This window comes from Galleria mellonella, unplaced genomic scaffold (assembly GCF_026898425.1).
Source record: "Galleria mellonella isolate WM207_F2 unplaced genomic scaffold, CSIRO_AGI_GalMel_v1 utg133, whole genome shotgun sequence".
Taxonomy (NCBI): Eukaryota; Metazoa; Arthropoda; class Insecta; order Lepidoptera; family Pyralidae; genus Galleria; species Galleria mellonella.
Window position 1 is genome coordinate 500,430 of NW_026441990.1, and position 26,244 is coordinate 526,673.

The following is a 26,244-nucleotide window of genomic DNA, read 5'->3' on the forward strand; positions in this document are numbered from 1 at the left end:
ATTTAATATCTATGCTAATAGTAGCCTCATTATTTTATCTTTTTGATCTAGGTACCTATTCACCTAACTCTATATCGTTAATTTTTATTATTACATGAATACTTAATTTAAGCTTACAGTATATTTCATATCCATCTATATATTATAAGAATAATGTAGTAATACAGCACTGTCCGTTCCGGCTTCATAAATATTTATGCATCCTAATTTTCTAGCTAAGTAATATAACACAGCAAAGTAAAACCGATAACACGCTGAGCGAGCGCTCGGTTTGGTTCGCCCGAGCGATACAATCATATCCGCCAACGCATTATTATTATTACCTAAATCCAAAGTCTCACAAGTCATAGCGCTCTGCCTGCCACTCGAGCCGAGCAAGCGAGGTCATTACGTCGGCACTAAAAGCGAGCGACCCGTTCCGATAATAAATGCTTCTCCTATTCTATATTGCTGTGTAGTCTGAGTTATGTAAATAGCACAAGTCATAGAAAGCGCAGAGTGAGACAGACATATATAATGAAGACGTATTGGAAGGAGACAGACAACACTAGCGTCAGTCTGCCGCTTGGTATTTGCCAGCCAGCCAATACTGGCACTTCTCAGCACTGGCACTGGGCTCTGGCACTGCGTCTATGCCTGTGAGTGAACGGAACAGAATTTCGTTCCATCGCGTCATTGCGTACTCATCTGCCTGCTTATGTGACTGTGCGAGTCTGTGTGGTTTCGATCGAAACGCACGGTGTACAAGTAGATTCGGTCGCGGCCGGTGACTTGATTACCTTGACTCATTATTACTATTATTACAATTGTAATTTCCATCTGATTACAATCATAATATATATTGTAAAACTCTACGCCTGATTTAATTATTAAATGATATAACATGAGCGCGACGCTCAGTATTCTTGATATCGACATTTTGACATGAGTTGAGCAGTTTATTTGGCCGGCCATTTTGATTTTCATGTTGAAAGAAGTGGTTAGTGGTGACAGAAGTTCGCGGAAAATAAGTTATTTGCATTTTCCGTACATACTGGTTATTGTTTTCCTGTAAGTGTGTGGATAGTGGTTGATGGATAAAAATTTTTGTTGTTTTTGTTTGGATTAACCTAAATTTGACTGTGAGTTTTGCCGTGAACAATAACATTTTGAATGCAACAATTTGAGGTTTTTTATGTGGTGAAAATAATGCTTTGGACTTTACTTCTTTTGTATTATAATTGAATGGATAATAAATGAATGTGAGTATTTAACTTTCTATTGGCTTTAAGCATGTTCTTGCCGTTTTTAAGTAGTTTGTTGTTATTGTTGTTGAGTTATATTACATACAATATAACATTTAACAATAAGTAAGCGTAATAAAAAAATTACTTATTTGCCGCTTTCTGGCGTAACTAGATAATAAACATACTTAATTAGGTTTTCGCAAAATATATTTAAAATATTTCTCATGAAGTTAGTATTGAGTTATTAAATGTTAATATATAATATGTTAGTAAGTACCTAAATACTTTTTTTTTATTTAGATTGTATATTGACAGCCTATCTGTATGTAGTGTATTGCATATAGGCTATACAGAACAATGTCCTAAATATATTTGTATGATATGTTCTATTTATTATTAGATTAGGATATGGTAAGTTAACTAGTATGACTTGACCAAATAACAGCTACACTTCCATGCTTAGTTTTTTTTTTTGCATTTTTATTTATTTTGCAGTAATATTAGAAATAATGATCTATAACTGTGAATGAGTTTACAAATCACAAATTATATTTTAATTGCTATTAAGAATAATTAATACACAGTAAGTACAGTATCATTGTAATAAATGCATAAGATGAGAAGTATTTATTTTATACATACTGAATCAATATTTAAAACTTATGCCATAATAGAAGTTATATCAATAGTTACAGACCAAGCAAGATACCTAATGGTAAAATTTATTTAACTTGTTCACAGGTATTAAATCATGGCAACTAAACTAGAACCTGATTATCCCACATCGCCAACAAACGATGAATCAGGTTTGTTTCTTATTATTTTCCTATCAAAATATTAAAAATAATTCATGCATGAATTTATATTTTGCTATATTATATTCTAACCTGACAGACATCTAATTAATTTATGAATAAAAGTAGCATCACGTGTCTGTAAATTAATTGAATGTGTCAATTTATTACTAATTTAATTTAGTTTATTTCTGCAATAATTTCAACAAAACTGAGGTATTTTTGTTTTTATTAAGTTCCATTGAGGTTTAATTAGGTATAGCCTGTATACTTAATTCATGCATGGATGTAAAAATAAATTTTCTTGACTATTATTTTCCAATTAATATCTAATTAATTTATCAAGTTTGTTTATTACTATTTTCCAACCAGTAGTACAACAATTCATTTATGAATCACATTTGTTTATAATTTATATATACTTTATTCATGCATGAAAGTAATTAGTTTTTATCTATATATGCATGTTCATAGAACTTGTGTCATAAGTGTGTGTCAGTAAAATTACTGTTTTGATTGTAAAAAATTAAGCTAATTGTATTGTTTGCACACAAAAATATAATTATGTAACAAATAATGTTATGAATTATCAAATACGTAATAAAAAATTTTGTTCCATAAAAGAAAGTAGTAAAATAATATGTCCATCAACACATGTGCAAATAAACTTTATCAATTATGAATGGAATTATCATAATTGATATTTGTATTATATTTACAATATTTCCATTACTATTAATGGAAATTTTGTGTAACACGTACATTGAGAAGACATACAGATTTTAGTTTTTCTTATTTTACAATTAATTTATTTATTGCATTCATGGAATATGGTGATCTTTAGCAATGTCCAGTTCTTTATATGACACCCTGTTGGTTGTAGCAATTTTTCCAATTGGTTATTAATATATATTTGATATACTCTGTTTTACAACAATTAGTTTTATTATTACATAAATAAATATAAATATTGATAAATATAAACTTACATAAGTATAAGTTGCTACAATATAATATTATCTAAAATATAAAGTTTCTTAAAAAAATTGTTTTATATGAATTTTATGGCATAGCTGTAAATTTAGTCCATTTGAATCAGTATATTAAGTAATTTATGTTTAACATATACCTGAAGTGTTATCTAAATACTGAAGATGTTTCAGAAATGTATGAACCTTGGGTTCAGTTAATATACAATGTATGAGTGTAAAGAAGGAAAATCCTGTACATATTTAATTAAACTACATCATTTCTTAAAATTTTGCTTTATTTTTTGGCAAAAAATTTTAAATTCAATATCAGCAATAAAAGGTTAAGTCGACAAGAATGTCATTTTTATTGATATTGACATTAGCTGTAGAAATAACCAAACATCATAACATTTCCTGGTTGTCTTGTTTTCTTTAAGGAATTTATATTTGTGACTTATGAAATTAAATTGAACATCTTAATAACATTTTTGTATTGTAAATTCTTATATTACAGTTTATGTAGTAGTTTTACATGATTAGTAGGAAACTTGAAATATTTATTTACATAATATATATTTATTTACTATTGATATGTAATCTATTGGTGTGTGGTAGGTTTGCATATGAAAGTGTGATAGTGATGGGTAACTAGCAAAAATTTTAATAACTTAACTATTCGGCTATTTATGGTGTAATAGCAAGCTAAATAGCCAGCTATTTGGCTATTTAGCTATTGTATGAAATACTCATTATAATCGAGCCAGTAGTGTTAACCTTAGCGTTACCTATTTAGTTGATTAACTGTCCACCTATGTTACGTCGCGTACAATCCCCGACACAGTAATATATAAGAGATATGATGCTATTTTTTTTTTATTTCATTATTCAATGAGTTACTTTGTAGACATTATTATGTTAAGTAGCAGTAAAACAATTTCTTAATTTTGTCCATTTTGTCCATGCCACCTATAGCATGATTTAAGAACTTTTGTTGTATCAGCCATAATCAAATTGATCAACTGTTTATTTATTATAATGCATTCATGTACTTAATATAGAGTTGTTACAATGTTCTTATAAGTAGTAATAGTAAGCATATGAACCCTGTTTAAGTTTATTGATGTCGTCTACATTTGTTGACAAAATAAATTTTGATAATCTCCATCGATGGCATTGCTGTTGACGAAACTAAATAAATAAAAAATAAATTTTTTATCAATAAATATATTTACCTAATATAATAATGACTACAAAGTTTTTTGAAAGAAAAATTAAATAAATAAAAAAATATCGGCTAGCGTTCGCTATCGATTCGGACGTTTACCGACAGCTACGCGAGATAGCGATAGCTATTTCGCTATCGATAGGCAATAGCCGCGATAGCTGCCTTAACTGCCATAGGCGGCCGCCGAACGTACTTGTCAGTTGGCGGTTAGTCGTGGCTGTGTTATAATGTGTCATCCGCTCGAAGCTATACAACCAATAGCTAGCTACATGGACAACAGATAACTTAGCCACGGCTATTCTTTGCCGTTATATAGCTGGGTATCTGTATAGCTACCCATCGCTAAAGTGTGAATGCTTGAGTATGTTGTGTATACGTATATCATCATGCATCATCATCATCATCATGATGCATATATAAATACATGTGTATACACAACATACTCATATATGTAAAGTATCTATACATATGTAGTTTGTTATCGTGTATACAGAAATGAATATATGTGAATATCTTGTGAAGTTCAGTGATTATTATCAAGGATCGATATCGACATGGGAATTAGGATGAATAACTTATGCGTGTTGAGGTATAAAAACATTTTTGAAATTATTTATAATTTACCATCCATAATTCATTAACTATGACTACATTTTTCACATCACATATAGTACATTACTACAGCGGCCAGCAACTGAGGTATTGATGGACGAACGTGCAAATGTGGGTCGAGAAGGAGCCGAGGCACTCATACGTGAGTCCATCAATGCCTAGTTGTGGCCAAGGCTTGTATAGTACTTTTCTCAAATAATACGCGGAAATCAAAAACACAATTTTACTTTTTAATTTCAATCAACGAATAACGAACAATAATAATTTTTCACGCGCCATAATGCTCCTTTGTTTTTTTTTTTTTCAATAAATAGCTTTCTATTAGCCAGGCAGTTCGAAATTTAAATAAAATATTTTATTAGTTATCTCTTTGGTTTTTCGAAGTAAAAGGTCATTCCATTTTTAAATTACAGGATAGATATGAGTTTACGTAGCAATTTATCTGGACGCAAAACATGACGGATATGGATTTTCATACAACTTTTGCCGGCCGCTGCCCGCATGTATCTGGCCAGTACGGCAATTTTAATTAATCTCGAAGAAGATTGTCAAAATAATGCTCACATTTCCATGCATGTTTGAGAAAATTATTATTACTTAGTACAAATATATTTTTTATTATTTTCAAGATGTTAAGGACATTTTTTTAATTGAGAAAACAGAAATAAGCAGATGTTTTTCTTATTTTATTTTTTGTTAAAAACTTTTAAATATATTTGCTTTATTATATGACTGTTACATTGGCAAGTATGCGAATGAGTCTACTGGGAACGAATTATCCAATTATCCGGAGCTAGGAAACTAGATACTTTAAACCGCGGGATATCGTAAAGGTAATATATAGGATCTATAAAATGATAGTATAGTAGTAGGGGAAAGCACAAAAGTTCCCAACGGGTTGACGTGCAGCGGTTTAGTTGACCCCATACGCGAATAAAAGATAAGATCATATAGCATCTTTTTAAATACTTGAAGATATATATATATATATATATATATACATATATATATATATATATATATATATATATATATATATATATATATATATATATATATATATATATATATATATATATATATATATATACTAGCGGCCCGTCCCGGCTTCGCACGTACCCTTATTACCTATATATATATACCTACCTACCCTTATTCCGCACCGCAATAAGTACGAATAACATGTACAACGCGAAAGGGAATTATTAAATTTGTAATATCTATTGAATGGAATAACCGATTTGAACAATATGCTTAAAAATATAAACACAAAGCAATAATTATTGCTGACAATTTGCTTTAATCGAAGCAAGTCCAAAATGAAATGACCGCATGAATGACATAACAACATGCTTGTACTGTCAATATTGAAAAAAGTTTCAATTTGACAGCACAATCCCCATCTTAAAAAAAAAATAATTTGATAGTAATCCCCATTAACGAAATGATCCGCCATTTATTAATTTGTTACAAAAATGTGATAAATGAAGAACCGTTCAACCGATTTTGTGCAAACTTCACATAAACCATCTATTAAATAGTCCGAATAAAGCCTAAACATTTGGTTTGGATAGGTGATCCCGTCCTTGAGTTAAAAAATTCCAACGAAAAGTGGCATTAATTTTTATATATATAGGTAAATTTATTACTATATATTTTCCCTTACAATGTAAAGGATAAAAAATGGTTATTGTGGGTTATCCTTGAGAGATAGACATATACCATAGCGGACTTTTTTGTTGACCTTTTTAAGGTGTACAATACTGTAGTACATTATTTTGATTTATCTCGTAGGGTTCAGCCAGCGTTTGAAACGCAAAAAGCGTTTATTTACGACATCATATTAGAAAGCTTTGAATTTATAAGCGTTTCTCTACAATATTGTGCATGTATTTTACATGTAAACCTTCCTCTTGATACATTCTATTAAAAAAAAAAACCCGCTTCAAAATCCATTGCGTAGTTTAAAGATTTAAGCATACATAGGGACTGACAGGCAGCGACAGCGACTTTGTTTTATACTATATAGTATTTTATGATGATGATAAAACTGAAAAATTAAGACAATTGTTGTTAGCATTGGTACACTGGTAACAACTGACTCTGTTCTGTTTTTGCAAAGGCTGTGGTCGTGATTATTTCCTCACGATGTACCTACTTACTCTCTTTCTTCGTCCTCTTCATTACTGAAGGTCGTGTCCTTGAAAGGTGTCTGTTGCCTCTCTTATGATGTTATTCCATTTTGCACGGTTTCAGCTTCTCGCAGGGCAGCTGCAATTGACAGTCCCGTAACAGCGGTTACTTGGTCAGACCATCGATTAGGCGATCATCCGCGTGGTCTTTTACCCTCTATCTTGCCTACAACCATTAGTTTGTCCAGATTGTCGGACTATCGTCGAGTACCTACTTAAGTTAACTGTTTAAGTCAGTAAAAATTACTTATTTTCGAAACCATTCATGTTTTGGATTCATCAGAATGATGTAGTCTGATTTTTTTTTACGACTAAAGTACGCTATTGTATCGCCAATCTTGAATCGATTTTAACACTTCTTTACATCGAATGGTAACCGTCGCCTATAGACATGATCAGTACCATGGAAATAACAGAGTATACTGTTTCGCTTATGATACCCTCCATGCGTTGCCATTCCTGAGGACTCAGGCGGCCTACCATGAAATGAAATTCCGAATTTTCGGGCTCAATTTCGTGTTTTTGTTCGTACCTAAATCGACCCAGTAAATGGAGCTTAACGTTTCATTCATCATAAATCCTATCCTAATAGTCCAGAGGAACGATATTTTAATATTTTTAATAATTTTTAGCGGCATGTATTGTAATTTTAACATCAAATTTCTATTTCGTTCGTCCCCGAAATTTCGGATAATATTTCGTGGTAGGCCCTCAGGTGTTAGTCCTCTGTACCCTGTAAATTTACTGTCATATCCCACCCTTTAAACCGAAACACAGCTATGCAAACACAACTGCTTCACGGTAGAAACACGAATGAGACAGAGGTGCCCAAGCAAACGACTTGTGTACAAAATCTCCCTCTGTTAAATTTTATCTTGGTAGAGTGCAGGTCCTTATTTATTCTGTTATGGTTGAGGTAATTGTTTTTTTTTGAGCAGCAAAAAACTACTTCTTGCTAAGTGAAATCAACATGCAAACATGCGAGTATGCGTTTTAAACTGCAATATTTACAACTACGAAACATTCCATCGTTTATGTACTTTATGTAGTTTAGGTACTTTCTTAATTATATAATACTATAATACCTACTTGTACAACAATTAGTCCATTAACCTAGGGTTTTTTTTTTTAATCTTTTTTATTTAGAGGCTTTTATCCTATAAGGATATGTCAGCCTCATCATACCCTAATTTTATAAAATACGTCACATACGTTACCTAAGGTTGTCTTGAAAAGATTGCTCTCAGCAGAAAGACCGCCTTACTGTATTTATACAATTGTATCGTTGTGTTTTTTGTTTTGATTATTTCCTATATTGTATAATGCAAATAAAGTATACTCATTCATTCATTAATTTCATCGTTTATTGGTGTGTGTATACACACACACCAATAAACACACGTTTATAAGTGTGTTCACAATTGATATCGCTTTTGTATTGAACAAAGATTTGAGAAAAATGTCCCATCTCCTGTTAGAAAGTGTACAGTAATAGTAAAAGAGATAATAATGTAAAAAGAATTGCATTTAACTTCTCATCGTTGTTTAATTTTTACGTTACTTTTGCAAATGTAGCGTTTGCGTCATATTTGTTTTCAATACGAGGTTACGGGGGGGAAGGGATTGTTAGTAATGGGGTCTAATGAACCCATTGCTAGTAATATTCCCTATCAGGTCGACCTCCACGCGGTTCCCCCTGGAAACCATCGTGGTTAATTCTAGTGGAATTCGTCACGATGGATTAACTGACCTGCTTTCATCCTCATCTATCATCACTCACTGGTGCCCCGCCAGCGTATACCGATAGCGCAGGTGGGGTAACCATAGCATTATCACTTATTAAAAAAAAATACGAGATTACGTCACTTTGTACTAAAACGTAGCGCCAGTTGATTGTCATCGGCAATTTTTTTTTTATAATTGAAATGTTATTGTAAGCCCGCCTGCGCTATCAGTATACGCTGGTGGGGTACCAGTGAGTGATAAAAAGTAAAGATAAAGACAGGTCACTTAGCCTATAGTAAGGATGGTGACTTCACCAGTAAATTTTTGTAATGTTTAATAATTGTAATGTAGTAATGCTGACAATTATTTATGTCTTATTGTTAGCAATAAATATACTACACTAAGTTACAAAGTAAATCTAACCAGTGCAATAACAAAGTCATTATAATTATTATTTAGATAAAATGACTCGCTTGATCTTACATGAGATTTCGCATCTTTTTCTAGTAGAAGAACTGCGTTGAGAGTATTAGCATTTTTTTTTTAATTTCGTTTTTGATGGCATAATAAATTACTTGTTCTTTATGATAAAGTAATTGTAATTATTGACAATAAAAATATTTACTGATAATCACGAATGATGTATTATTATATACATCTATGTATGTATTTTGAATGTAAGTGTATAAGTTACTCTGTATATATGTAAACATATTTATTATTTCTTAATAAAAACAACTATACTGTTTCCTCGTCTTATTGTACGCTCACTGCCCGCTGGTAATTAATGCTCCTTTCCACTCAGGGTTTACTGAAAGAAAACTCATACAGAGTTAAGGTCGCCTGTTGTACATCTTTATTTAATGTATTATATAAATGTATTTTTTTTTTGTGTACAATAAAGTATAGAGTAGGTATAAAGTATTTATGCGTGTGAAATTCAAAATGACAGTTTATGATTGTGCTAAACAAAAAACTAAATTCAAAAATAAATAATAATAATAAAGGATTTTTGAATAGTAATTTTATTTATGAATTTACCATCAAGTTCGGAATGCAATTTCAATTTAGAAGAACGAGCAGAAATCTTAGCTATTGCTTTTTTTTTCCAAAGAAAAGTTGAGTTTACCACAACAATCGTAAGTATTATAAAACTGCATCCCTACATGGTGCACCGTTGACATTTGAGTACAAATAAGTTTGTGAACTCCTAAACGAATCGTACTGTAACATCGTGGAATGGCCTTTGTCCCGTGACGTGTTCTCTTCGTCCTATTTACCTCGGATCCTTCTAACGTAGCGTGAAAAAGCACTTAGTGAGCCGGCATAGTGCGGTCAATGGATGAGAGTAGAACGTTCTCTTTTCGGTTGATCACATTCATGAACCTTTTTAACCGACTTTAAAAAATGAGGGGTTCTATCTTCCACTGTATATATATTTTGTTAGTGGTATCTCACTACCTTATTACCCCCGCCTGTCACTAGAACTAAATAAGCCGAAGAAAGACCTAGTACAGTCCCGAATTGTTGAAAAAAAAGAAAAAAAAAGAGACTATAATTCACACTAAAGTTAATTAATTTAGAAACTTACAGTTCTGTTATGATAAAATGACAGTTTGATTTTATTATATGAAGTAGTTTTTTACTCATTGCTTACCAATTATTTCCACTAAGCGTCAAATAATAATAATAATAAAAAAAAAAATTAAAAACCGACTTAAAAAGAAAAAAACAAGATGCAGATCATTTATTCATAATTTACAAAATTACAAGTCTGTGCTAAGCTCACAGAGAACAAGAATTATTGTGATACAGCTTAAATTAATAACGAAATTTAATTCTAATACTTTAATATTTTTATTATAATAGGTTTGTTTGTTTAAGGATTGGTATTTTTACCATTAAATAATTGTAAGCAAATGTCAAATTATACTATGTATAATTTGACATTTGCTTATAATAATATAACTCAGCAATTAGCACCGAATTTAAACAGATTTTGTCTTTTAAATAATAATAATAATAATAACTTTATTGCATAACCATGATTGTAACAAACTCGGCACTGGAAATTACAGTAAAAGTAGGTTTTGTCTTTTAAATGTATAATATAATATAAGTTATTCATCGTCTTTCTACCCATATCCCAATTATTATTTGTGGTCGGCGTAATATGTTTTTTATCCATATTACAAAAAGATTTGGCTTACTTTTACGACCGGCCGCCTGCCTAACGTCAACCCTCGTTGGGAATGCATTTGTTGGTGGTTCCCGCCACATACGGTATGGAGGAAAAGATTGAGGAAAAATGGAAGGGAACGTTGGAAATGCGTAAAGGAAATTAGTAAATAAGATGAATAAGGCGCTTATGTGGGAAAGGAAAGGGAGAGACACTGCAGCGGCTCGGGAGACCGAGGTCGCATACGGGTATGCGGCGTATGTAACACTCCTGACCCCCTAATATAATAGTTATTATAATAAATTATTATTATTATAATACGGTTATGTTCTTGGTTTTTGTTTATTTTTTTATTTAGGTTTATTTTTTTTTTAAAGATTTTTTGTCCTTGGTTTTGCTCAAGATTGTGATGTAACATGTTATTATTCATGTATTATAAAAAAACGAATTTGACTTACATGTGTTTAGAGTGGTTCCGAAACTAGAAGAATACTCTTAACAGAAATTCTCGTCGGTCAATACATATGTAAAAATCTCATATCAAGATGTCTCCAAAAACGCTCATCCATTGTAATTTAAAAGAGTATCTGTTGAGTTTTTTGTAGGTTCTTTTCAACCGATGGTTTCTCGAACCCTGCATTCATAAAAGATGATTTTAATTGTGTTTATAAACAAGTTTATTTGAATAAAGATATGAATTTGAATGGAATTTTGTAAATGTGTATTATTCGGCCCAACTTTAGAGATACTATATTTTTTACCCCGACAAGTGACTTAGGGTGGTAAAAAAGTTTACTGGGCCAGTTAGTTTTTCATTAAAATATGACGTATACTTAAAATGATGGAAAATTATCAATCGATTTTCTCTCTCTCTCTCTCTTCTCATTTCTGTTGTATTCTTTTTATGTTTGTTACTTCATAACTCTGTTAGTTATAAACCGATTTGTATAATTCCTTTTTTTTATCTGAAGGGATATATTTTTATTTAAATGAAAGCAATTGGTTTTGTCACAATTGAATTCTTTTTTTGTGAACAATCCTAAATTATGATTTCAAATTTTTTATTTTGACTAGTAATATTTTAAATACACAATCGATACTTAACGCGATGAAAAACTTTTGCAGATAAATAGTATTTACATACCTACTTTTTTTTATTGCTGACGGTATCGTCGACGTGGATTGCATCACGTCGTGGTCACGTTAGGAGTGTTTTTTTTTTTTATAATTATTTCAGCCGTTAATTGTCCCCTGCTGAACATAACCCTCTCCCGTAAGGGAAATTTTGCCAGTAGTTGCCACGCTTGACAGGCGGGTTGGCGACCTCAGTTAGGTTTTGAGAGATGTTTTAAGAGGGACGCTGCTGCCGACGACACCCACGGGAAAGGAAGGGATGGCCCACTCTGTGCCGAGACCACACGGCGTATTTAAGTCCCGTTTAAAATATGTATATTTTTTTTAATATGTGTAAACATCGCGAAAGTTTAAAATTAACTATTGGGCGTTTTATATTTTTCCGTGGAAGTTCACGATATTGTACGTTTTTATCGTCATGATACAATGGAAGAGCAAAATGTGTGAATATTATTGAGACGCTTTTAAGCTTACCGTACGATAAGAACGTGGTCATACACGATCACGGCACTGCCGTAACCTTCCCGTGGAAGACCTAGGCTCTCCTATAAGATTGTCGCGGCAATTCTGCGTATTTATTATGTGTATACGTGTGTATGTGTATGCCTGTATGCGCTGCTTCAGATTATAATTTTGGACGTGCACGTTTTATCGCAGAACTCCTAGGCACCCTAAAAGTCCCTGTAAAGTTGTGGCGGTAACTCTGCGACTGTAGTGTATACGTACAAGAATAGATTGAAAAAAAAAAAAAATACGGATTCGTGTATACAAATAAATTTTGCTTCACAAGTTGCTTTTGCTCCGCAAAGGATAATAGGGGCTTCTATCGTTACAAGATAATATGTGATATATGATATATCCAAAGGTTGTCTGGAAGAGATCGTTTTTAGCGATAAGACCGCCCATTGTTTTCTCGGTGTAATATTTTCTTGTAATTGTTTGCATTTATAATAAGTTTAGTATTGTAATCTTATGGAAGAAACAATAAATAGTATCTATCTATGTGAATAATGTGATCAGATAGTGAGCTCTATCGCATACAATTATTTTTACATTGGAACGAATTAAAGAAAAAAAAATTTTTAGTTTCTACTGCTCTTTTAAAGGACTATCTCATATTTTCTTAAATATTGCCTAATTACCTGCACCATCGACATCTTCTAGTTACAATTTTTTTATAATAGTCAGGTAATGCGTCTGTTTCTACTATTTGAACTTCAGCTACTTTACACACACGACTTGAGCAGGTAAATAGCAATTTGAAGCTGCCTATGACAGAAGTTCCAATTTTAGAACCCACACAGCAGGTATTATGGAAAAATTTTAATATATAAAAATCCGTACCGTAGAACGGGGCTATTTGGTTTATTTTTTTGCAAAATCATGTATTTAATAAAAGAGCAATGCATTAATTTACTCGACAAGGGGTTTTTTGACCAGTTCCTATAATACCTTTTTAATGACTACCACTACAATAAGTCTATCATGCGTAGTTTTGAAGATATATGTTTTTAAGTATGCTATTCCAAATATTGCTACTTTGGGGCTATTTGGTATCCTATGTAGAAGCTAACCAATTTTTGACATTTTATAAAACTGTGCTTAATAAAACCGTTAGAGAGACATTTGGAACTATTCTAGAATAGACTGCCTTGAAGTTTATCGCAATTTGATTCTTATCGGTTAAGAAAATAGTGAATTATATGAAGTTAGTCATGAAAACAAAATTATTATTTTAAATAAAATGGGGTTATTTGGAATTAGAAGTAAATGTAATAAGATGTGCCTATTATAAGTAAAGCAATATTTGGAATTCTTAAGGGGAGGCTGTTTTCAATTTTTACGTGATAGCTAATAGATATAATTAATTCTGTAATAGGTATAGGTATAAATAAAAATACTTAATATATTTTTAATCAAATTATTTTATAATCTTCATTATGAAAAGAAACATAAAAGTAACTACTAGGTACATACCTAGTTAAAGCTACATAAATGCTATAAAATATAACAAAAGATTATAAATTTTGCTTAACATAAAAACAAATTCTGGAAAAATAAAGTGGCTTAAAGTATCTCAAAAATACACCATATCGCTTTCTTCAGCGAGAAGAAACTCGTTTTTCTTCATAGGATTATTATTCATAATAATTTTTTTCACAATCCATATGTCATCAACTTCATCGCGATCAATTTTCTTGCTAATCCAAAACGCAAGCTGTGGCTTTTTAATAGTTTTGTAAAAATTAACACTGTAATTATATTTTTGTCCATCAAATTTAATATTTTCGATAAATCCAATGTAATATTTACTGTTTTTATCATCACAGTCGAGTACCAAAACTCGTAAGTCAGTTGTATCCAAAGGAAATCCCCAATGGCTCAGTAATTGTATATATTCTACAAAAGTCTTCTCTTCCTCTATTGAAAATAGAGTTGGGTGCCCCGCTTTTTCTTGCGTGCAATTTTTGTTTCTAGATTTCCTACTCAAAGTGCTCATTGGAATATTGTAATTTTTGGAAGCCTCTTTTAATTTCATTAAACCATTTTGAATGGCTTTTATTGCGTTTTCTAAACTTTCTTTAGAATAACTTAGATATGGTGGATGTGTTTTACCGCAACGTGAGTTGGTATATTTCCTTTGATATGTTCGCAACATGATTTTTTCTTGATTTTCCCTGTGTGGAAAGAATAAAATTATTTTATATAATATAAATTATTTTAAATAATAAATTATATTAAAAAATATTTTATATACTATTTTATACATTTTTTTAATATATTTTTAATAGGTAATTTGATTTTATTTTTTCATTTTATTATTATATTTTATTTTTTAATATTTTTTTTATTATTTATTTTTTATATAACGTCGTGAAAATAACGGCGCAACTTCAAATTATTCAATGTCGGCACTGACTTATATGCTAGCCTGCGCACACCTAAAGACATTATATAAATTTTCCTGGGAATATTAGTCCCATTTTTTAGATTAGGTATTTTGCCGAATTTAATTTGATGACTGGGAACTGACTTACCCTTAAATATTTTTTTTTTGCACTTTTGGGGCTATTTGAAACCATCACTCAAACCCGTACTAATGCATAAAGAATTGTTAGATGGGGCTATTTGAAATAATATTCCAAATAACCCCAAAATCAATCTCAAAAAGCCCCAATCACAAAAAGTAGAAACAGTAGCTAGCTCGACAGAGATATAAAATAGCAACATACACCCCTGAAATCTACGGAAAATACACGTATACATAGTTTAACTTGCATGGTACATACCTTTCTATGTTTCATGCGTCAGACGAAAGTTAAATACTTACGAAAAAGAGCGAAAATTCTTTTTTTTTTTAAACACTTGCTGCCTCGTGTAATGCTTAACTATAACCTCAAAAATTAAAAAAAAATTGACAATAGTCGTTGTGTTACCAGGTGACAACAAATATTCTACTCATTGCTAAACTAAAAAATATACGTAGATAATCAAATCTTTTATTTAAGAAATTCCATTTAACCCCACGACTTGCAAATAGCCCCTTTCTACGGTATGGTCGTTAATAACCTTAACGTTCATCTGCGAAACCGAACAATTGTTTTTTTTTTTTATTTTGTAAATGTCTATTCTTTGCTTCAACTTGAAAGATAGGAAATGATTTTTTGTACGTTGGCGAGGCACCAGTGAGAGATGATAGGTGAGGATGAAAGCAGGTCAGTTAGCCCATCGTGACGAATTTTAAAAGTAATTTGTCTACTTTCATCCTCACCCACCAGACATATCAAATTGACATATAATACGTATCCTTTTGATCGTTGATCACAATTAGCTAACCTGATAAATGTAAAATATCACACAAAAGAACTGTGGAAAGAAAAAATTCAATTGGTACGTTAAAAAAACCGGGTCGTCGCACAGTGGGAACTCGCCTAAGAAAGCCATCTCATAAATACTTTTTTCTAAAACTCCGTGGATATGCATGTTTATCACCTCAAATTGTAGCTAAAGAGTTACTCTATCGTTATAAATATGATTCAAATCTCTGACTATTCATCCTTCATAGAACAGCATCTAAAGTCAAGGAATGAAAAAAAATACAAAAATAATTATATAACTTAAATTCGTTTGGTATATTTTTATAGTATCAAAACAATAGAAGTCATAGAGTGTGATTTTAGAATGCTTAGAATGTGTACTTTACTATTATTAAAATATATTTAGTTTAGTAGAATATTACTTAACCTAAGATCCATATATCGTTACATGTACTATTTTCTTTTCTCAAACTTTGAGTTGGAGATTTGACAGATGCCGAAGCTTGCCGAAGTTCTGACTTTGGTTTTATTTATTAGGAAATATAGCAATTGCTAAGAAATATAGCAAAATAGCAATTGATTGGATGGCATTTCAACTGTAAATCTAGAAAAAACTACATGCGAACCTGATCCTTCTACTTCGACAGAGAAAAGAGGAAGACATTCTAAAACGTTTGAAGACAGTTCAGAGAAACGGAAAAACAAGGAATTGCTTGATGCCTGTGGACTTGATTTCATACTGAACTCATACATACAGGGTTTAAGGTCACATGGTGAAGTAGATGAAGCATTCATCGTTGATATTTTACGAGCATTGCTGGCAGAAAAAAAAGAGTGAAATGTGCAGTAATCTACTTAATGAACCGGCACATATAACAACATATTCAAAAGTTGAAGCTCTTAACATTTTTATAGAATTGAATCTGAACAAGGTACAGTATGAAATTATGAGTAGTTGTTTGATAGCAAAGAATTGCTTATGGTTTTCATCATATAAGTTGATTCGTGAAACTAAAGAATCGTGCTATCCGCCAAAATCATATATAGAAATTACTAATGTTAAAGCAGAAATTAACTGCAAGATCTTTTGGATCACACTTCAGCCAGACTTCTAAAAAATAATGATGTTTATAAGGTTGGTTCAATCCACTTAATGTTACATTCCAAAATGGGGTTGTGATGGATCAAGTGGACAAAGCGAATACAAGCAAGTCCTGCCTGAAGAGAGTGATATAATTTCCGATTCAAATTTGTTTATATCATCATTAGTGCCCCTGAGACTTATTGATTTGAATTCGAATGAAGTATTATGCAATAACCTGCTCCATCATCAGTAAGATTTTGCCGACCAATCTTAATAGAATTTTCAAAGGCAACACTTGAGAAGACAACAAGGGTAGTCGACGAGATTAATGCTCAAATTTTAGATCTTAATTCTTCCCTTATCAATCATAGTGGCGAAGGTATTGAAATAAAACACACGTTATAATTAACTATGATTGACGGCTAAGTGGCTCAAGTTTTGTCAGAAACTTTATCAAGTGCTGTATGTACCATTTGCGGTGCAAAACCGACAGAGATGAACAATTCAGAAAAAGTACAAAACAAACCTGTCGATGAAACTTTCTATTAATGTGGCCTTTCAACTTTACATTGTTGGATCAGATTTATGGAACTTATTTTACATTTATCTTACAATCTAGGTTTTGAATAATGGTCTGCCACAACAGCAGAAAATAAAGATTTAAAAATGCAAAAGAAGGCTAATATACAAAGAAGGTTCAGAGAAGAACTTGGATTAAATATAGATAAACCGAAGCAAGTTAGTGGCAACACTAATGACGGCAATACAGCCAGAAGATTTTTCCAAAATTATCATTGTACATCAGAAATCACTGGTATAGATGAGGAATTAATAAAACGGTTTTATGTTATACTTCAGGTCATAGATTTATGAGATGAAAATGAGTCAAAGTTCCCGCTGTACGTCGGATGCTCCCGTAGGAGAGCGGTACACGTTTGTTTTTCTGCTTCCTTCACAGCGCTTTCAATTTCACTCTCGAGGACTGTGTTGCCCAACAGGTTCCACAAGGAGAAAGGTGATTGTTAGTAATGGGACTAACAGACCCAATTGTTAGCAATATACCTTATTAGCTCGACCTCAACGCGTATTGCACACATAAAACAACACTTAGAGAAATTCAGTTAGATTTGGGATCCATTACAATTAGGGTATACTGATTTTGCATCTATTCGAACAATATGGTACCATTATGTGGTTAGTATTGGCTATAGAGCGTGCAAAGCGTTTGAATTTCAATATTCATCTACTGTTATTTATTACTCTTGAAGTAACCCCATGGTTTGTGATCGTGGTTTCAATCCACAATGCTTGATGACAGCCGAAAATATGAAACATATAGGGAATAGAATAACAAGTATGAACCCTATGATGGTATATAATACATACACTGTATGTCGGATCATTATTTTTATTTCCTATATTCAAGGACTATTGAAGGATGTAATTATAATTTTAAGAGCTACTCTTATTAATAAATACATCATCTTTTCAGTGCTTGTAACAAACATCACGATTTCCTGATGTTGTATTGTTTTTTTATAAAATTTAATTTTGTAATATGAAAGTTCTTATATTGTGTGTATTGTTAAGAATTATGTTTGAAACGTACATTGTTTGTGTTTCAGATGGAGATGACGAAGCACAAGATGATTCAGTAGAGGACGAGCAAGAGAAAGAAGACATAAAACCTCCAAATAACAATGTCGCGAGTATATTGAAAAGGCTTCAATCTTCAGGAGCTCTTATTAAGAAACCTAAACAAGAGTATAGGTGTCACACCTGCGAGGAAGATTTCCCTAATTGGGAAGAATTAGAAACTCATCTGATTCAACACGTGTCCCTGCCCTCCGTGGTGCTTGACAAGCTGCCGTCCGACGACGAAGATAGTTCTCCTTCTGGAGATGAAAATTGGTCTGATGAAGAAGAACCTTCGCCACCGCCAAAGATTGGCCCGAAAACGGCGCCACAAAAAATAGATATATCACAAATACTCAAAAACAAAGGGATTTCACTCAAAAAACCGACTGAAACAGAACTTAAAAGTTCGGATTCTGCATTAAATAAATTAAGTGGATTAGGTTTCACAATTAAGAAAAATACAACATCAATAAAGAAAGAACCAGAAGAACAGGATACGAATGATGTTATGCAAAAGTTAGGTAAACTTGGTGGTATTAAACTTAAACTTAAGTCTGATGGAGGTAATACTAACTCTTTTAAAGTAGTCAATGGCTTAAAAGATTTCAAAGCATCTGATGAAGAAGACGGAGGTAGTGGTGATGAGGCTAGTCAAGAAGATCAAGAAGGTGACGACGACCAAGACAAGTCAGGAGATCAGGATGCGTCTGGTCCAGAACAAGACTCTGCTGATGAAGACAATGATGGGTTGGATAAAACGACACTGAAAGATAAAATTGCCACAACTCTTAAAAACCTTCAAGGTAAATCAATAGTACAAAAAGTAGAACCTGTTAGAACTCCTGTAAAGACTTCAGTTTCAAATACATCTGCAATTGTTAAAGAAATACCACAAGTAAAACAACCGGGAAGACCTGCAATAAAACAAACACCTAAAAGAGGTGCAAATTTTCCAATTGCATCTAAAGAGATACCTCAAACTCAGAAAGAGTCAACATCAGTTGTGTCTACACCAGAGCGACGTCAATCTCATGAGGTAAATATGGATAATGTTGTTGTTAAACAGGAGGTAGGTAGTGTGGAGACGCAAAATTCCAATATTCCATTATTTTCCAGTCAAATAAAATCTGAAAGGACTTCACCAACACCAAGCGATAATACATCATCACCAATAATAGCTAAAATTAAAAGTGAACCAGGCTCTGCTGTTGTCTCAAGTAGTCAACCACTTTTCAACAATCATAATTCTACTCTTTCTGCACCTGTTGCTGCGTCAACAACTACTAATCTCTTACCAGTCACAAAGAAAGAAAATGATAGCGATATGACTATTATAGAAATTAATGGAGATTCTAATGATGAAGATGATGACTGTTGTGTGGTTTCAGCGACTCCAGCACCTGACATTAAGCCAGTTGTTCCCAAATCTGAAAATTCTGCACCATCTTATCCACCACCCGCTTATCCTAGTTCTTCACAATCGAGCTACACTCCTGTTCTATCAGCGCGATTATCCTCCACTACTCCCTCAACTGAGAAACAACATAATTTCAATTGGAATGCACCAGATTCAAAACCACCTCTTGACATGCTTGAAAAAAGTACCGATGATATCTTTGAAAGCTTGCTCTCAACTGCGACAAAAAAAGAAAACCTCTCCTTATCAGACGCTAGTGAATACATATCTATAGATACATTAGGTCCACAACACACATGTGAAATTTGTAATACTAGATTTACTGATATATCTTTATTAGAAGAGCATAAAAGGGTGACAGGACACTCCAAGAGTCTTATGGCACCAACATCATCGTCACTTATGCCATATAATCCTAGTTCAAACATACTTCAAAATTTACTGCCGGTCAAGCAGTTAGCAGAACAAGTTGGAAAACTATCTGGGATGGGAGGTGGTGGTCCAGGCTTCACACATCAACAAAATGTAATGATCAATATTCAGGCATATCCAGGTGCTGGAGGAATGGTGCCTCAGCCTTATAATGCTTATCCTCAATCTGGACAAAATATGCATTCTGGTTTTCCACCTACATCTAACAATATGTATGGTGCTCCAGGACAAACAATGTCAGGGCAGTATCCTGGTCAGCACTATATGGGCCAGCAAAACTATAACCAATTTCAACAACAACCGATGTCAAAGCCCGGTGGTTATCCTGGCGCGCAAAATACTTTTTCACCAGGATCATCGCCATATCCAAACACTTCTCCCCTTCAAAGTATGCAACAGGCATATGGTCCAAACTCATCTGGAATGATGAATACGCAGCAAGCTATGGGTCAAATGGGACCACCACTTGGAGCTACGCCTAATCAATATGTTCCTTCGTCAAGTCCTGGTGGTACCATGAAACCACCCAGTAGTGGCGTTAGAATACAAAATGTGCAAACATTTGCTCCAGGTCAATTGGTAGGGATGCCTGGTGGCCCAGGGCAAGAATTAGGACCACAAGCGAATGCGCCTGGTCAAGTGGTTGGAGGGCAGATGCCATCACCTAGTCAAATTAGAATGGCAGCTGGAGCTACGGTGGCAGGAGCTAGACCTAGAATGGCAAACGTAAGAAACGCGAGACCATCAATAAGACCTGGAATACAGGTTCATGGGCAGGTGCGTGGTGGGAAACCTGGCGGTCCTCGTATGCCAATAAAACGACCTGGAGGAATGATGGCAGGGCCCAATCAGAAGCGAAGACCCGATATGTTGTTGCCTGGCAAACATGATAACGAAGATTGCCAAGTAATGGCAATGCAGAAACAACGCGACGGTCTTCCCATGATCCAGAGTGTGCAGGGCGCTAAAGACAAATTAAACCTAGGCAGCCAAATATCAATAACGAAGAAAACTGTGAATAAAGAAGCGAGCGCTATGGCGAATGTGTTAGCATCCCGAGGTATAAGTGTCAAGGCGAAACAGAAAAGCCGCTCCCCAACTCCAGAGAGACCTTTACCGCATATACCGAATCTTGGAGCAGGAGTTAGTATTAAGCATACATCAAAATCCAGTAGTTTCTCAATACCCGAAGCAAAGGTTGGTGGGGGTATGTTATCGTGTAGGATTTGCAAGAAAATGTTCATGAATCAGAACTCCTTACAGGTTCATATGTCAAATGCACATCCACAGAGTAAAATACCTATGTTTAAATGTGACGAGTGCCCAGCGTCTTATCCAAAATCCTTACAATTGCAGCACCATAAGAGGGTGTTCCACAATGTATCTGGTCCTAATAGAGAATTAGGATTGCCGGTCGTGGATCTTTCGCAAGAGGAGAATTTAAAACGACTAAGTAGTTTAGGTATCTATAGTTTTATTCCGTTAGCGAATAGAGAGCAAGCGAGTGGATGCTTCGGTATTCCGGTTGTGTCCGTTCACAATGGAATCAGCAATAATTTGCAAGCGCTCGGCGCTGATGGTTTATTAAGTCTAGGCCCTTTGAAACCGTTACCAAATTCTTAAATTAGGACTTGTGTGATATAGAAAAATGTGGACAAAGTGACTTTTTTTTGACAAATTGAGTTTTTATTTTTTTACAAGAACAAAGGGCACAAAATTGCAGTAAGTATGCGAGATTCACAACTCGTATAATTTTGTATTTGTACGTATTTTTATACGGTCACAACTATGACGATACGGAGCGACCGAATTTTTTTATTAACTCTTAGATTAACAATAACTTTTTCATTGTAATTTTTTAAATGTAGAGAGAATAGATCCTACAACAAGATATCTTATAATTACATAAAAATGACTGTTACTTTTTTAAAAATAGAATATTGTAAAGAACTATTGCATTAAGTTCCTTGATGTTTCCAGTGTGACTGTTAAACATTATGCTATTCAGTACTTTAGAGTACTTAGGTTGTAAGAATATATAAAATCGATTTTCTTTTGTTCAAGTATATGATGCCCATATATGATAAGTTTACGCCCGCACTGCAAAGTATACGATAATAAATATCACAGCGCCGTCTAGTCCCAAGCTCAGTTGATCTTGTACTAGGGATACGAGACAATAGATAGAATGCTTGCTTTTTTTTTTTTAAATACACATACATAAATAACACCCAACCAATAGAAACAGCCATACTCACGAATACAAATGTTTGTATTGTGCGTGGATCGAATCTACGACAATAGAAAAGTGAGGCGGTGTGTTAAATCTCTCCATCATCAAAGTTGATAATATGTAAGAGTTTTATATAACGATTCCATTATGAGAAAAATTGTGTTCACCAAATATTTATATTATAATTAAATATGTATGAATTAGATACTTACCGAGTATTAGATATGATTTAAACGATTTATGTGCAATATTAAAAGTTTTGTCATCTGGTAAAATTTTTAAAATTTTTCCTTTATTTAATGCATAGTAATTTTGGATTTTGATTTCAATGATTTCTTTGAGGCTTGGAGTTGAGATGGAATGGCAAGCTCTGTATTACCTGTCAATTTTCAATATGGAACATTTGGAAACCACCAAAATGTATTACAGCGTTCTATTTTGAAATTTTCAAATAATTTTATTGTTATGCCTATGACACTGTTCTTGTGTCTTGTGTGTTACCGTTTTCCATCGGGTGGACCGTCAACTTGGTTGTCATGCAAAAAAATCTATCAAAATCCAAAATTTCAGCAGTTTAATTACGAATAAAATTCAAAATATTGACAATTGTTATTGAATAACGACAGATGCCTAATTCAGACGTTACACTTCGGTATAATTGAACAATCATGAATTCAGAAAATAATAGAATAGAATAGGAAACATTTATTATTAAATTTTACAAAAAGTAGATAACTATAATTTAAAAAAAAATATAAATGAAATGTTCTAAACACAGCGACCATGCACATCGACATTTACTTGTTCCTAATTTTGAAATAAATAGAATGAAGCGTTTAAAACAATAATATTATTATTTATTCTTATTTGGCTAGTGTTTGTTATTTATGTACAAATGTGTACCACTTGCGTTAATTAAGTCTCGTCCAGGTCATATTTTCTGGGCGCTTGTAACGTATTATCTATAGTCAATTATAATAGAATTTAAGTACCCGTTTCTTAATGGATGATAATGAATTGGTAACCACATCTGTGCTATCGGAATACTCTGGCGGGGTACCAGTGAGGGATAATAGGTTAGTATGAAGCGGGTCAGTTAGCACATCGTGACGAATTCAACAATAAATCAATCACGATAATTTCCAGGGGGAATCGGGAAGGTGTACCTGATAGGGTTTATAGCTAGCAATGGGGTTGCTAATCTCCAATACTAAAAATCTCTTTTACCCTCGAACTAATGAAAAGCTAATCAAGTTTTGTTGAAATTATCACGGAAACATTTAATTGATTAAAGGATTTTTTATTTGTTCTACTATTGGGAGCATATTGTCTGGCCAGTTTATTAGTTTGTTTATATTTTTATACAAGTCTTTTGAAACAGATTGCACTATACTTTGTTTTTGTTATAATATCATTGTCTAGAAATATTTTCGTATTTGCAGTACGGACGATCACCATAAATCAATGTATTGCTAATTATGAGTGCAATAGTTATGAATATCTTGAGAATTGAATCTATACTTTTATGAGTAGGTAGGTTAAATATTCATGTTTTCTACAGTATCAGTTGTCTTTGGATGTATGAATATGAAAATGTTGTTCAATTTACATATAAATTTATGGTACCACTCGGCGTCGAGCTGCTATTTTATTTATTTATGGAAGAAATATTGTAGTTTTGATACATTGATACGTAAGCAATTTTATTTTGGTAGCTAAATTAAAATGGATACCATCAGATATTTGAAAATGGTATTGAAATATATTACAGAAATTAGTAACATTACCTGCTTTTATTGTTCAGAAAAATCTAAATTTGTTTAAAATTTATGCTGAATTTGTTTTAAACATTTGTTGATATTGGAACGCGAAAGTCTTCCATGAGAGTTGATGGTAATGAGACGAGAATCATATCTAAGGAAGGATGGAAATTTTTTGTCGTTTTTGGACTATATTTTTTCTAGAAAATATGTTCAGTTTGACCTGTAGAACACTACCGAGATGATAACAATTTCTATATTAAAATATTTTAAATTTACTTACTTACTGTTTGTTTGGTAGTGCAAAATTATATACGAAAAAAATAGCATATTTTTTACGTATAATTTTGTACTTAATATTAGTACTTTAGAATAATTTAAAACAACATATCCTAAATATTTTAATTATGGAATTATTCATATTCTTCCTTAAGATATTATCATACTTGTAGAATTTCATCAAAATCGGTTTAGTTTAGTAGATGCTCGACGTACTTTTTTTCTATTAAAATGGAGAACATAGAATTGCTTGTAGACATTTTGGTGGTTTATAATTCTTGTAACAAATATAGTTACTTATTTAAACCCATTACGATTAAATTTATGGTGAAGGAGTTAGAATATGACGTTTTCGACACTCATCTCACCAGTTTTTGCCTTTCATACCGTATTTTCTGACGTAGTGTACTTGGCATAGCACACGTGTCTATGGTAAATAAACACTGTATTTTCAAAAGGCCTTCATTTGCGCAGGGCCTTATGTATGGTGCCCTTTTTAATGTTAGAGTAGGTATAATCCTTGAAATGTAGCATTGTGTGGGTGATTTAACTTATTGACAGATATTACTGTAAACCAGTTTTAAGGGGTGGCGCTTGGGGACGCCGAGGTCAAGGATATGATTGCATCTTAGAATTTTGCCGCCGAGCACTCTCTGTGCGTTGTATTGACGACTTATTTTTTTATTGTTGGGGGAATCAAAAAGATGCCTTGTCCCAGAAGCTTAATCGTATTGAGATTTTTAAATCGGTTAATACATTTAAATATGACCGATATTTTCTCAAAATTGTTTTATCAATTGTATCTATAAATTGCGTTTGGTGGCCTGTTATATATACTATATACCATACTATAACATTTATATGTATGGTGTTGTATTTATCGAAATGTTTAGATTTGATGAAATGACATTTGTATTTCAGTATCTAATAAAAATCGATTTTATGTTGTCAACATTTTTATGTTCTCCTTACTTGTATAAAAGAACAATAATGCAACTATTATTATATTTGCATTAGATATAGACTTGAACCAAATTTTTCTGTTACGAATAGGTATAAACTGCCTACTCTCAAATATTATAGCGAGAATGATTTATAAAAGTTTATTTATTATGCATGTATTCAGAGTTTATAGCAAGGACGAATATTATTTTCTGAAGTTATTACATTTTATAAATATACTTAAGCTTAGATGATGTTCTCTAAAACCTATGTAGTATTTTGAGATTAATGATCAGGAGTCAAATATAAGAAAGTATTTTCTTTACTGCTTTGTAAAAACGCATATTTGGTGCAAAAACACTTGTAGAATAAGAAAAGATATTTTTAAGTTAATAATAAAAGACTTTTGTATTTTAGTTTATTATTTAAAAAGAAAGTGAATCTTTAACATTTAGATACGAGAGAATGTGATTGAATAATGATGAATAAATACTTTATTAAAAATAATATGCGTAATTATTTTTATTGCAACTGGCTGCTGCTAACTGCTTGCGGGTTCGATTTTTGAACACCCGATATCCTT

The 26,244-nt window shown here is 32.6% G+C and overlaps 1 protein-coding gene across 3 annotated transcripts; it reads left to right on the plus strand.

Annotated features, from left to right (window-relative positions):
* Nucleotides 1-268: 268 nt before the first annotated feature.
* On the plus strand, nucleotides 269-26,168 carry LOC113511016 (uncharacterized). 3 transcript variants are annotated; one of them, XM_026894573.3, is made up of 3 exons: nucleotides 622-1,050; nucleotides 1,968-2,032; nucleotides 18,586-26,168. In XM_026894573.3, the coding sequence occupies exons 2-3, from the start codon at nucleotides 1,978-1,980 to the stop codon at nucleotides 22,068-22,070; spliced, it is 3,540 nt and encodes a 1,179-aa protein (XP_026750374.1). In that variant the 5' UTR covers nucleotides 622-1,050; nucleotides 1,968-1,977; the 3' UTR covers nucleotides 22,071-26,168. The 3 variants fall into 3 exon arrangements, 2 of the variants coding, with proteins under 2 accessions (XP_026750374.1, XP_026750372.1); XM_026894571.3 differs by having other exon boundaries at nucleotides 623-1,241; XR_008253825.1 differs by lacking the exon at nucleotides 1,968-2,032 and having other exon boundaries at nucleotides 269-1,241; nucleotides 18,586-18,723.
* Nucleotides 26,169-26,244: the final 76 nt, after the last annotated feature.

What these genes read in the sequence shown, in the direction of transcription:
- LOC113511016 (XM_026894573.3), top strand. Translation starts at nt 1,978, where the DNA reads ATGGCAACTAAACTAGAACCTGATTATCCCACATCGCCAACAAACGAT. An exon ending in GCCAACAAACGATGAATCAG is followed by an intron (nt 2,033 to 18,585) that starts GTTTGTTTCTTA and finishes TTTGTGTTTCAG; the next exon opens with ATGGAGATGACGAAGCACAA.